Raw genomic sequence first — 13,643 nt, 5'->3', positions numbered from 1 at the left:
CTGATGGTTTGCTCAACGACGTGGCAAATATGGCAGTCTCAACCATGAACAAGATTGTTACTGCAACAAAGCACATGAATAATCCTGTACGCTCAGTAGTTTCTCATGCGTCAAAGCGATCTAAGGCCTCTTCTACTTCATCACAGAGACTTCTGGCCGCAGCTGAAGCTGCCGCTCTACAAGCCAAGCTACAGTCACAGCGTCTTGAGAAAGAAAGACAAGAAAAATTGGAACAGCTTGAATTTGAAGAAAATCTACGCAGAATGAAAACAGAAAGAACGATGGCAAAGATGAAAAGAGAAATAGAAGAAGAAAAAATTGTGGCTCAGTTGAAAATGGAGGAAGCAAGACTGAAAGTGCTTGACGAGCCTAACAGTGGTTCACAATCAAGCCAAGGGAGCCACACTGCACCACAGAGACAAGACATTATGCCACACAGACGGGCCTTGCATCAAATTGATGATTGGAACAACATCATGCCGCATAGACAGGCCTCTCATCAGACTTATGATTGTGCTCAAAAGACAAACCTGCGCCATGACACTCAGGATTTGCATCAGTTTGATGGCCGATCGCAAAAGACAAACCTGCGCCACGACGCTCAGGCTTTGCGTCAGATTGGTGATCGCTCACAAGGAACGAACCTGCGTCATGAAGCTCAGGCCTTGCATCAGTCTGATACTCACGCACAAAGAACAAACCTGAACTACGATGCTCCAGTGTTTACTCCTTGGAGCCAAACTACCGAACAATTTGCAGATGCGCTAGCAAGGGCAATAACCACAAGTCGATTGCCTATTCCAGAGCCACCCATCTTCACTGGCGATCCACTTCACTATCCTGACTGGATTTTCTCATTCACCTCACTGATTGAGAATAGAGGTATCGCACCGTCAGACAAAATCCACTACTTGAAACGCTACCTAGGTGGGCCGGCCAGGGAGGCCGTCAGTGGCTTTTTCATGCTCAGAAGTGACGATGCATACAGGCAAGCACGGGATATTCTGGAAAAGAGGTTTGGCAACCCCTTTGCCGTTTCTGAAGCTTTCCGCACTAAACTGGACGCCTGGCCTAAGGTGGCTAACAAGGATAAAGCGGGCCTTCGCAACTTGTCTGACTTCCTTCTCCAGTGTCAAGCTGCAGCTGCCGAAGTACTTGACCTGAAAATTCTCGACGACGTGCGTGAGATCAGAAAGATCACAGCCAAGCTTCCAGATTGGATAGCCCACAGATGGAATCGGACAACGGCAACAACCAAGCGAGACAAGGCCAGATACCCGACGTTCCAGGAATTCACGCAATTTGTTGTCGAAGAATCTGAGATTGTGAATGACCCAGTCCTCTCCGCTGAGCCTCTACCAGCGGGTCCAAGGCCACAAAGCCAAAGGCATCATGAACAACCTCGGCCTCCGAAGACAGTCTTGAATACGAACGGCAACATGGTTTCCAACAACCACAATGAGAACACCCAGACGTCTGCATCCTCGACAAGTTGCCTGTTTTGTAAAAGGCAACATCACTCAATGAATGAGTGCAGAGACTTTATGAGAAAGCAGATGTCAGAAAGAAAGGATTTCGTCAGAAAGGAAGGCCTGTGCTTTGGGTGCCTAAGACCAGGGCACACGTCAAAGGACTGCACGAAACGGTGTGACTGCAAGAAGTGCAGCAAGAAACATCCTACGAGCCTTCATGACGACAACTGGTCGTCAAATCACCAGCGTCCTCCAAAGGAAATGAAAAGGGATGATCAGAAGGATACTCAACAAACTGATCTAAAGAATGGATCATGCAGGAAGGTTCTCTCAAATACAGAGAGCAGCTTGACGTCAATGGCCGTCCCAGTGTTTCTGTCGACAGACGAAAACCCACACCAGGAGATACTGGTCTACGCACTCCTAGATACGATGTCTGATTCTACATTTGTTCTGGAGTCCGTGGCAAGGGACTTGCAGGCTTCCTCCACACCAGCTGCTTTGAAGCTGACAACGATGACAGACACTAGCGTCACAGTGGCATGTCAGAAGTACTCAAACTTGAGGGTCAGAGGCTTCAACTCGGAGAAGACGATACACCTGCCTGTCACCTACTCAAGAGATCACATCCCGCTTGACGATGAGCACATTCCATCACCAGAAACGGCAGGCAGATGGCCACATTTGAGCAGATTGGAGAACGTCTTGGTTCCCAAACAAGACTGCGCCGTTGGGCTGTTGATTGGATATAACTGCCCGAGAGCACTGGCACCATTGAACTGTGTCACTGGAGACGATGATCAGCCATATGCAGTTGAGACAGAGCTTGGTTGGAGCATCGTCGGCGGCATCACAGAAAGCTTCGATGCTATCGGAACCTCACATAGAGTGATCACAGGGGAAGTTGCTCACTCAGCTTACCACCCAGAGAGATCAGTGACCTATGTGCAGAAGACTCACATTAAAGAGGTCACGACGGCAGATCTCGTGAAAATTATGGAGCAAGACTTCCAGGAACTGAGCCCACCTGACCAAACGATGTCCCAAGAAGACAAACAATTTCTGAAGACACTTGAAGAAGGCATTCATCAAACAGAGGATGGACATTATGAAATGCCACTTCCCTTCAGAAATGGCGAGCCAAAGCTGCCCAACAATCGACAAGCAGCCTATCATCGAGTCATGGCTCTAAAACGGCAGTTTGAAAGAAAACCTCAGTACCTACAACACTACACAGCCTTTATGAAGGAAATCATTGACAGAGGGGATGCGGAGAAGGTCCCAAGTGATGAAATGAACGACACTCAGTGGTATATCCCCCATCATGGAGTATACCACCCCAAAAAGCCAGAAAAGGTCAGAGTAGTCTTCGACTGCAGCGCTCGATACCAAGGGACTTGTATCAACGATCATCTGCTTCAGGGCCCTGACCTCGTCAACTCACTGGTGGGAGTCCTTTGCAGATTCAGACAAGGCCCCATCGCCTTCACATGCGATGTGGAGAAAATGTACCACCAGTTCCGGGTGGAAAGACGACACCAAGACTATCTACGGTTTCTGTGGTGGGAGGATGGAGACCTCTCCAAGGCTCCAGTCGATTATCGCATGAAAGTCCACTTGTTTGGTGCATCGTCCTCACCTGGATGCGCCAATTTCGCACTGAAGCGACTTGCCAAAGACCACGAACACCTGGGAGAAAGGGCTGCAAATTTTCTCATGAACGATTTCTACGTGGACGATGGCCTGAAGGGAGAGTCCACAGCTGAAGCAGCCATTGATCTGCTCGAAAAGGCCAGGCTCATCTGTTCAAAAGGCGGTCTGAGGCTACACAAGATTGTTTCAAACAGCAATGAGGTCGTGAACAGCGTTCCAGAGTCTGAGCGCGGGGGTGCTGCTCAAGCCAACAAAAACACGGACCTTGGTACCACCGCACTTGAGAGCGTCCTGGGGCTGCAGTGGTGTATGGAATCAGACAGCTTCTGCTTCAAGCTGAACCCAAAAGACAACCCACTGACACGACGTGGAATTTTGGCCACTGTAGCATCAATCTACGACCCCTTGGGCCTCATTGCACCTGTAGTCCTAGTGGGAAGGATGATTCTCCAAGAAATGTGTGGAGGCGGAGCTGGTTGGGACCACCCTATCCCTGAAGACCTCCGCCCACAATGGGAGAAATGGATGAGTGACCTGCAAAAGCTCACAGACTTCAAAGTCCCAAGATGTTACCTGGGGAACATCAGCTCGCCAGTCGGAGTTGAACTTCACCACTTCTCCGATGCCTCGCTGCAAGGTTACGGGCAGTGCTCATACTTGCGCCTGAGAAGTGACGACGGCCAAGCACACTGCACTCTTGTCATGGCAAAGGCCCGAGTAGCTCCACTGAAGGCAACAACAGTTCCAAGATTGGAACTTCAGGCAGCTGTACTATCAGCGAAGACGGCAGCTTTTCTGGATGCTGAACTTGACTACCCAAACATCACTAACTTCTTCTGGACTGATTCAAAGGTGGTTTTGGGATACATCAAAAACAAGACAACAAGATTCCACATGTATGTCGCGAACAGAGTGGAACAGATTTGCCAAAGGTCCAATCCTGACCAGTGGCACTACATTGCAACATCAGAGAATCCAGCAGACCATGCCTCTCGTGGATTGTCAGTGGATGAGTTGTCCACATCAAACTGGCTAAAAGGACCAGATTTTCTCTGGCAAAGGGAAATCACAATGAATGACGCAGACATTGAAGTGGACCCTCAGGACAAAGAAATCAAGAGCGCAACAGTCCACACTACACAAGGGGCAAAGTTCACTACCTTTGAAGAGAGAATCAGGAGATTCTCCAGCCTCAGACGCGCAGTCACAGCTGTTGCCAGAATCGTCATGTGCTGTGCACGCAAACGGGGAAAGGAGATCTCGGATGTCGAAGCCAAGAAGAGAGCTGAACAGAACATTGTCAAATGTATCCAAAGAGAGAGCTTTGACGTCAGTGATCTGAAGTCGAAGTCGAGCCCGCTCAGCCAGCTTGACCCATCTCTTGACGAAGACGGCCTGCTGCGAGTTGGAGGCAGAATCAAGAAGACTTCAGAACTCTATGGCGTAAAACACCCCTTGATCCTGCCGAAAAACAGCCACGTGTCTCACCTCATCACTGCACATCAACATGAAAAGACAGCCCACCAAGGTCGGAGCCTGACAATAAACGCAATCCGCTCTGCCGGATATTGGATCCTGGGATGCAGAAGAGTTGTCTCGTCACTTATCAACAAGTGCACAGCCTGCATCAGACATCGTGGAAAGGCGAAAGGCCAAAAGATGGCTGACCTCCCAAAGGAAAGAGTAGAGCCATCTCCGCCATTCACCTACTGTGGAATAGACTGTTTTGGACCCTTCACTGTGAAGGAAGGCCGTAAGGAAGTCAAGCGATACGGACTTTTGATCACATGTTTGGCCATGAGAGCAGTACACATTGAGGTACTCGATGACATGACAACCGATGCATTTCTGAATGGCCTCAGATGTTTCATCGCTCTCAGAGGCAAGGTCCGAATGATACGCTGTGACCAAGGCTCAAACTTCATTGGGGCGAAACATGAGCTAAAAGAAGAACTGAAGAAGCTGGACCACAAAACAGTCGCACTTCGATTGCTTGAGCTGGACTGCGAATTCAAGTTCAACCCCCCATCATCCAGCCACATGGGTGGAATTTGGGAGAGACAGATACGCAACATCCGCAACGTCCTTACAGGCATTCTGGACAACTGTGCTGCTAGACTCGACACATCCTGCCTAAGAACACTGATGTACGAGGCGATGGCTATCGTCAATAGCAGACCATTGACTGTGGAAAACCTTGAAAGAGCAGACGGCCCACTGCCCTTGACGCCTAACCATGTCCTAACCATGAAGCCTGGCATTGTCATGCCTCCTCCTCCTGGAGTCTTCGAGAAGGAAGACCTGTACCTGAAGAAGCGATGGCGGCGAGTGCAGTACCTTGCAGACACTTTCTGGACCAGATGGAAGAAGGAATACCTGCAAACTCTGCAAACCAGAAGCATCTGGCAACAAACGCAGGACAACATCCGGGAAGGTGACATTGTCCTACTCCAAGAAGATGGGATCTGCAGGACAGACTGGAAAACAGCCAGGGTTGTGAAAACCTTTCCCGGCGATGACGGACGTGTCAGAAGGGTGAAACTACTCATGGCAACCTCTGAACTTGATAAACATGGAAAACCTCTGCGCCAGAGGTCCTACCTGGAAAGACCAGTTCACAAACTTATTGTTCTTCTCCCAAAGAACATTTCGAACAATGATTAGCCAAACCGCTGGACTTGTATATCCTTTTTGAGCTTTCTACGGACAGCTTTTTTGCTTGAACATTCAGTAGTTAACCCAGTGAACGTGAATAGCCTTTTTTAAGTTCTCTAGCGATAGTTCTAACTCGAACTTTTATTACCTGTTTGATATTCCTGGACTTTTAAATCATCTTAAAGTTAAAGTAGATGATTCAGGTGGGAGTGTAACTGCCATGCAGTTAAAGGGAAGCGACCCCTTAAGTGTAACTAACTTTTTATAACTTTGCATGGATTCTTTCCCCTTGACCACTTTCGGGAAACCCTTGTTTACTCCTAAGTTATAACGCGATATAGTTCCATCTTTCCGGGTTCTTTCTCTTAATTTGCCACCTTTTATGGACATTTTTTACTGATGTGTGTACCTGCCCTTTGATGGATGAGTAGCTGTGGTTCGGGATTTTTCGATGGTTTTTCGGTGGATTGTTTCAAGTAACAGTTTTCTGTATTCATGCGCGGTTTTCCGGCTGAGCGGTAAATGTAAGCCATTTTGGGTTCTTTCGCTCAAGAGAACCTCATGAAAGCGACACTGGGTCGCTCCCACTGAAAGCCACTGAACTCATGGAACTCTCTCTGCCTCTAGATTCCTTGGACAACGAGGTATGAGTAATTATGTAATAGCGCTTCGATGTTTCTTTTATTTTCTCATGGTTTTAGCATTATAAATGATTGTCTTGTCGGAAGATTTGTGACCATGCTTCTTGTTCCTCTAACTTTTATCATTGGTGAACATGGGTCTTGTATTGATGACCTTTTTATTCTCTTGCAGTTTTACGGTGCTATTGACAAATAAAAGTACACCAGTCCCAGCGTTGTTTTGAATCATTTGACGAGAGGCAGTGACAAACTCAAATTCCAAGCTCAAACGGTTCGACTTAACTCTAAAGCTTGCTCAGTTAAGAATCCGCAAAGCACGAAACGAAGTCGGGGTGCATGGGCTGTCTGGCGCCGACTCAACTGAGAATGGTGTCAAGTCTGTGGTTTCGATCTATTTTTGGCCCTAGAGAGGAATTCCCTGACGTCACAATAATTGCGGTCTCTGTCAGCCAATGAAAAATCTTTTTAGCCCAATACGCGGGAGAAAGGAACAATCATGGCTGCTTCCACAAAACAAGAAATGGACAAGAAGGAGCGGTCTGTGAACTGGCGCGACTGCGAAATTCGCACTTTGCTCGACCAGGTGGACATGCACAAAGATTACATGTTTGCTTCGTTCACCAACTCTTGGACCTCAAAGAAGAAGGACGCACTGTGGAAAGAGATTACAGGCGCTATCAATGCTCGAGGCGAAGCGGCAAGGAGGACAACTTCGCAAGTAAAAAAGAAGTGGTCCAACATTCGGTCAAGGGCCATTCAGGCGAAAAATGAACTAAAAAAAGTGCCTACTGGCGGAGGACCAATGACACCGACCGAATGGTGGGTGGATGTTGTCCTCAACATTGTTGGAGTCGACAACGAGGTGGTGACCGGAATTGACCCGAACGGTGAGTGACTTTTCAACATTATCGTCCCTTTGTTCATTTCTGATATTTGCCTAGGTTTTGCAGTTTTAGTCGTATGCAAGGGCAGTCGCACGTTGCTGAAAAGTGAACACTGTTAGAAATTTAGCATGACTGCTAGGTTAAAATCTAATAGTGCAATTAGTGTTATTTTGATTGGTTATGTTGCCAGTGCTCTGCTGTACCTTACACTTACCGTTATTATTCCATTTTTTTTAATATTGGTTGTTTGTTGTTCATTGTTCACAACACAGGTGGTGGAGAATCCGGTGTGGTACCTCACATAGAGGAACTCGCAGAAGATTCTTTGGATCAACATAATCCCTGGGATAACGAAGGTAACACTAACAACTGCGGAAGACAAAAAAGTTTATTTTGGTAATGACATTATTGTTCAGGGATGGACTGCCTGTGCTTTGTTATTGTTGTGTTCCAACACGTTTGCATGTCAAGATGTTTTACAGATCAGTAGTGATCAGCCTACATACTACATGTACTGCGGTAAAGTAATAACTGATGGTATGTAACTGTAATCTGTGGTGTAATTTTTGTTTTATTTGTTCATTTCAGTTCTTATTTTTGGTCTTAGGAGGGGAAACTTCTTAATTACACAGAGGTGTATGTCGACCAAATTAGGTGCATGTTACCTGTATACAGCTTGGCGGGAGATTGTTCATTCCCTTTATACAGGAAAAACGCCTACAGTGAATGCGCCCACTTTGTGTCACTTAAATCCCCTCTGCCTTAATTACTTGTGCAGGTATAATACTGCCTATGAATTATACCTCATTTCACTTTCAGTTCATTACACACATCTTGTGACTACACCATTAAGTGATGAACTCTGATTTCTTGCAGATGCAGATAGCGAGCTGGATGAGCTGACAATTGTTTATCAGCAAGTGGATGGAATTGTCAGCAATACAGATGGTAGGCTGTGGTTTTTTTTTATATTTGTGATATCATATGACCCTGTTAAGTTACAGAGACAGTCCCTCTCATTCAAATAGTGTGGATCAGGATTACTGACCTGCCAAGGGTTTACCATGATAAATCCTTTCCTCCACTTAAGATACACATATAAATCCGCAATCAACAACCAAGGTTTTGTGAAAAGTGGGAATATTTGGATGAATTAATGTTATTTAAAGGTACACATCATGTGAAAATAGTTTGGCTCACCATCTCAGATCTGGCTTGGGTTGTTGATGGGATACGAGCATCCCTCCACTTGTAGTTGTACACATAGTGGTAGCAAAAGTTAAAGACTGCAGGCGCGCTTGATGTTTTTTTAATTTATTTAAACAGTACTGTTTGTTAGTACTGTCTTTAACGAACATAATTCATCGAACCATGTTCACCGTGCAAAGAGAGCACCCTCTTAGTTCCTTTTTTTCTTATATACACAACACTTCAAGCATCTCTTTGAACAATTTTATTTGACAAAAGTTCCACACGTGAATTAATGTATGTTTTATTTTACAAACGCTTGTGCTTTCACTTTCACTTTTATTGTTGACAGCTCTGCTGCAAGTGATTCCCATAGCAGTGGACGAGGAAAATGAGAATGCAAGTTCTGTCGTTGAGTCGTAATCTCTGCTTGGTAGGTACCATTCGATTCACTACAACGCTCAACGTCTTAAATTGTCTAACTATTACAGGGATGTCGGACATCGGACATAGACCGATTAAAAGGCTCAAATGTCCGATTCACATAACCGCATGGCGGTCAGATGTCCTATCGTTTTTAACTGAGCACGGTCATTTTCCGATAAGAACTCCATTCCTTTGGACAGCGCGTTATTTAAATATTTTCCTTCAAAAAGCGACCGAGTGCTCTCGCGTACAGGTGCACTGAAGTTGTGCAGTGCAGATCTTGCGTTTTCCGAACCGTTTGCGGTATGATCCGTTTGCGTACATCCGTCTACAGCACACTAAAGTTAGGAGTACGGGAGACAACTCCAACTGACCAAGGCTCGCGTCAGCTTTAATTTGCTTTCGGTTAGAGATGAAACGCACGGCACTGAATGTATGCCACAGGAAAAAAACTAAAAAGCCTGCCAAAGAACAGCAAAAGCTGAACATGTTTGGCGTTTCAACGGCATCGTGTGCTACATTAGGGCCAAGAACATGGGAAAACACGGCTAGCAATAGCATCATTCTGGAAAATGACAGTTCCAATGACCGTGTCGCCGCTGAAACCTCCACTATCACGGAAAGTAAAGTTTTGTCACTTGAAGACGGTGTCGGTACAGCAGGAAATCCACACAGTCTTTTAATAAGGTTAACGGGCGGGGATGTAGCTCAGTCGGTAGCGCGCTGGATTTGTATTCAGTTGGCCGCTGTCAGCGTGAGTTCGATCCCAGGTTCGGCGGAAATTTATTTCAGAGTCAACTTTGTGTGCAGACTCTCTTCGGTGTCCGAACCCTCCCCCCGTGTACACTACATTGGGTGTGCACGTTAAAGATCCCACGATTGACAAAAGGGTCTTTCCTGGCAAAATTGCTTAGGCACAGTTAATAATTGTCTACCTATACCTGTGTGACTTGGAATAATAGGCCGTGAAAGGTAAATATGCGCCGAAATGGCTGCAATCTACTGGCCGTATAAAATTTCATCTCACACGGCATCACTGCAGAGCGCCTAGAACTGTACCCACGGAATATGCGCGATATAAGCGTCATTGATTGATTGATTGACTATTCATGGTTGACTCTGTTTAGTTGGTTAGAATTTGACAGAAAATAGACCATTTATATAGGCAAACTGTTTCTTCGAATCTGTCAAGAAAAAGCTCTGTCAGGAAAGCACGCAGTGTGTGTGCCAATCAAAGTAAGAGTGCTGAAGTTTTGGTTGCTTTTTAGTTTGGTTCTTTTTCCTGTGTTTCCTGTTTAATAAACAAACGTAATAAAACAATATACGCACACAATGTTGGTGCATATAATCATATGTGTGTGTGCACATGATTTTGTATTTGGATGACTGAAAACCAGCTTGTAGAACCACCGTGAGAGTGAATTAACACACATCATAAAGAACACAAAATGAAAAGGCACTGTACATGTAGTCAGTCATTTTTTATCATCCGAGCCAGCTGGTAGATGTTCTCAAGTAAGGTGAACATTTTCAACCATCCCAAATGAGCAATCTCTTTTCCCTGGGCTATCCAGATAATCCAATAAAGAGAGAGTATATAAAATGAAAATAATAAAGTAAAACACATTTTGACATTAATTATCCAAATGTTGGGAGTAGGCGTAAATCGGGCGTTACACTCTATGCGCAGTTTGGTCCAAAGTAGGGGGTGGGCGTTTACTTATTCTGGACACTTACAATTACAAGGCAGTTTACTTTACATGTAAACACATACATATCCTTCAACATTTTAGCTTAGACTAGTATGCATACATATGAACTAATACTGTCTATGATTGGTTAATACAGCATCTACACCTAAAGAAAAACATCAGGTGAAGAAACCAAGACTGGACACAGGAGCAGTGGTCAACATCAACACCTCATCCTCCTCCCAAGGTAGAGTGCAGAGTGTGTCTTGATTTGCACATAATTCTGCCCAGTTTTAAATGTGGCAGTATTCTTTGTTTTGAACATAATATATGGGGTGTAGTCCGTAAGTATTGAGCCCTCACCACAAGCAATGTTTCTGTACATTCAGTGCCGAGTCCAGAGAAACAGTCCAACAACACTTCAGCTGGACGGATAGAAAAATATGGATAGGTCCAAATGTCCTTTTTATGAAAAATTCTTCAACCAGAAGAGCTACTACATGCCAGAGCTATCCAATAGGGTACAGCCAGGGGCAAGAACAAGGAGTTAAATTTAAAAAGGTATGCACGGATGTGGGGCCTGAGAGCAAAATGATGCATTCTGATTTTAGTGTGGCATGCATATGGTATGTACAAGTTAACATTCTAATTGAACCATGAGTAACAGTTTTGTTACATTTTGTTTGTGGTAAGTTAGCTTTTGGCCACTCCAAGTTAATCTTCACAGCAGTAAAGGTTTAAATGTCAGTGACAATATGCATTTTGGTTTTCTGTTCAGGCAGGTGCCGACATTTCTCCTTGGAAAAGGGGGGTGCTGCCCAGGCAAGTGCCGGACGCTCTGGGCGACCCTCAAGTGCACCGGCAGGACCTTCCAATCCACCGGCAGGACCTTCCAATGCACCGGCAGGACCCTCGGGCAGGTCGACAGCAACAAACAACCCAGCAACTGCCCCAGCAACTCTGATCAACCGCCTTGATCAACTGAAAAACAAAAGAAAACGACAACTCAGTGATGAGGCCAAGCAAGAAACAACCAAAATCGCTAAAGACAGAAAAACAGTAGGACTCGTTGATGCTGAGCTGGACAAAATTAAGAAACAGTCCGCACTGTATGACACAGAACAGACTCTTCGCAAATTGCAGCAGACAAATGCGAAGCTAGAACAAGTTAAATTGTATTACGAAATTGAAAAGCTAGAACTTGAACTGCGGATCCCTCCAGATCAGCATGTTGGACACTTCATTCAATTGGATGTTGACCTCTCAAGAGACAATGATGAATCCAGTGATTCAATTTGAACTTTAGGTGTTTTTCTTCTTCCAAATTTTTGCGATTAAGGCAATTTGAGGCACTAAAATGACCAAAATGAAACCCGGAAAATACATGGAGTAACTTAGTTTTCTGGGTAGTTATTGAAGTGACTGTCGTTGCTATGGAAACTGGCATGTGTACCTTTGTCTCAAATATCATGCATTTCTGATGTATGTCACTGTAAAACCATTTCCTAGAAATCCAATATGGCGGCTGTTTTCATACCAACAGCAATCTGTGTCCATTAATATTCAGTGTTTTCATTCATTTTTATAAGTCACTTCAATTAACTACCAAGAAAACTAGATTCTTCCATGTATTCTCTAAGTTTAATTTTAGTGCCGCACATTGCCTTAAGGCATGTCTAGCTTGGATTCAAAGATGTACAGTTTGGTTAAATACTTAAAACAATAGACAAAATCTTTTGCTGAATTGCTGCAATAGTTGCATTCTACTCTAGTCATTTGCCACCAGTTGCCAAGTTCTTTTTTTCTATCTACTCTAGTCATTTGCCACCAGTTGCCAAGTTGTTTTTTTTCTAGTCTATATATATATATATATATTTTTTCTTGTCTCAGTTTCCTGTCTACTGTTTTTCTGTCTTTAGCGATTGTCTCTTGCTTGGCCTCATCACTGCATTGAAAAAAAAAATGTAAATTGGGCTATTGTGCAAAATGTTTTAGTTCTAATTGTCTCGCATGTATATTATCTCCTGTCTGAGGAATGTAAATTGAGGTTTATTGCTCAAAGGTTTTATAGGCTGACATAGTCCTATTTAATTAGTTTAATTTTAATTACTTACAGGGCTTTTCCTATTGTTGCGGGGATGTATAAATTAAGCTTCCTGCAAAGTTTTAGGTTTGAAGTCCTTACCAATTAAGAGAAATAATTAATTCTTTATTGCTATGTTTAGCAACAGTTCTCCAGGACTTGGGCTATTTTTAGACCGTCAACACAGACAGTACAGCTTCATCAATCCCCGCGTGAAGGAAATCGCTCAGCTTCCACGTGCAAAACTTAGTGATATTGACACGACAGATTAGCGCGGTAGCGTATTGTGCTAAGCAGGACAGCGCGCTTTTCTGTATTCTTGTTAACTTCGCAATTTCCGGAAAACAAAACCACTTTGCAATACTGAAATATTATTTTCTGTGTTCGAAAGCTACAGCCAATCGTTATTATATCCCCTTAGGTACAGTTTTATAACATTATTGGCACATGTAAACAATACGAATTAATTAATGAACGCTACGAATCGGGCAGCCTTTAAATAATATTTTTTCACCACTAACTCTGAAAGGCCAAATTTGAAATGACAAAGCACCTTGTCAAGTTTGTGGTTCGGTTGACTGTACTTGACAGACCGGCAAATGTATTGTTTCAGCACATTTTCCTCATTGTGTGATTTGAAAGCTATCATTTTTGAGCTTTAGTACATTTTCCTCACCAAGGAACAGTCAGTAGTTATGGTAGTGTCTGTGTGCATTTCTGGTTTTCATTATGTTTTTGTTTTTTAATTATTGCCACTATTGTTTGAAATTATTGTTTAGTAGAGGGATAGCAATGCATTAATTACAAGTCTGCTTGTTTGATTTACTGCGTCATCTATGGCGGGTGCCAGGGACACTTGTGCCATGCACAGAAATGGCTGTTTTGAGTGTCTTTTGATACTTTTGTTAATAATGGGTAACTGATATATTGAAGGATTGTTTTCAAACAAC

General features: G+C 44.2%; 1 protein-coding gene and 2 long non-coding RNA genes across 3 annotated transcripts; all 3 read left to right on the top strand.

The window, feature by feature from the left end:
* Positions 1–2,666: 2,666 nt before the first annotated feature.
* LOC138949832 (uncharacterized) lies at positions 2,667–7,540 on the top strand. Its single transcript, XM_070321610.1, has 2 exons — positions 2,667–5,783; positions 6,891–7,540. Exons 1-2 carry the CDS (start codon positions 2,715–2,717, stop codon positions 7,314–7,316), a joined length of 3,495 nt encoding a protein of 1,164 aa, XP_070177711.1. The 5' UTR covers positions 2,667–2,714; the 3' UTR covers positions 7,317–7,540.
* On the top strand, positions 5,835–6,630 carry LOC138950288 (uncharacterized). The gene is made up of 2 exons (XR_011450594.1): positions 5,835–6,424; positions 6,594–6,630. It is a non-coding gene; the product is annotated as an uncharacterized lncRNA (long non-coding RNA).
* A 302-nt stretch (positions 7,541–7,842) lies between the features above and the next one.
* Positions 7,843–11,512, top strand: LOC138950287 (uncharacterized). The gene is made up of 4 exons (XR_011450593.1): positions 7,843–8,253; positions 8,846–8,926; positions 10,768–10,857; positions 11,389–11,512. It is a non-coding gene; the product is annotated as an uncharacterized lncRNA (long non-coding RNA).
* The last annotated feature ends 2,131 nt before the right edge of the window (positions 11,513–13,643 follow it).

The sequence above is a fragment of the Littorina saxatilis genome, linkage group LG16 (assembly GCF_037325665.1).
Source record: "Littorina saxatilis isolate snail1 linkage group LG16, US_GU_Lsax_2.0, whole genome shotgun sequence".
NCBI lineage: Eukaryota > Metazoa > Mollusca > Gastropoda > Littorinimorpha > Littorinidae > Littorina > Littorina saxatilis.
The sequence above is the reverse complement of the archived record's forward strand: the minus strand, read 5'-3'. Positions and strand labels throughout refer to the sequence as shown.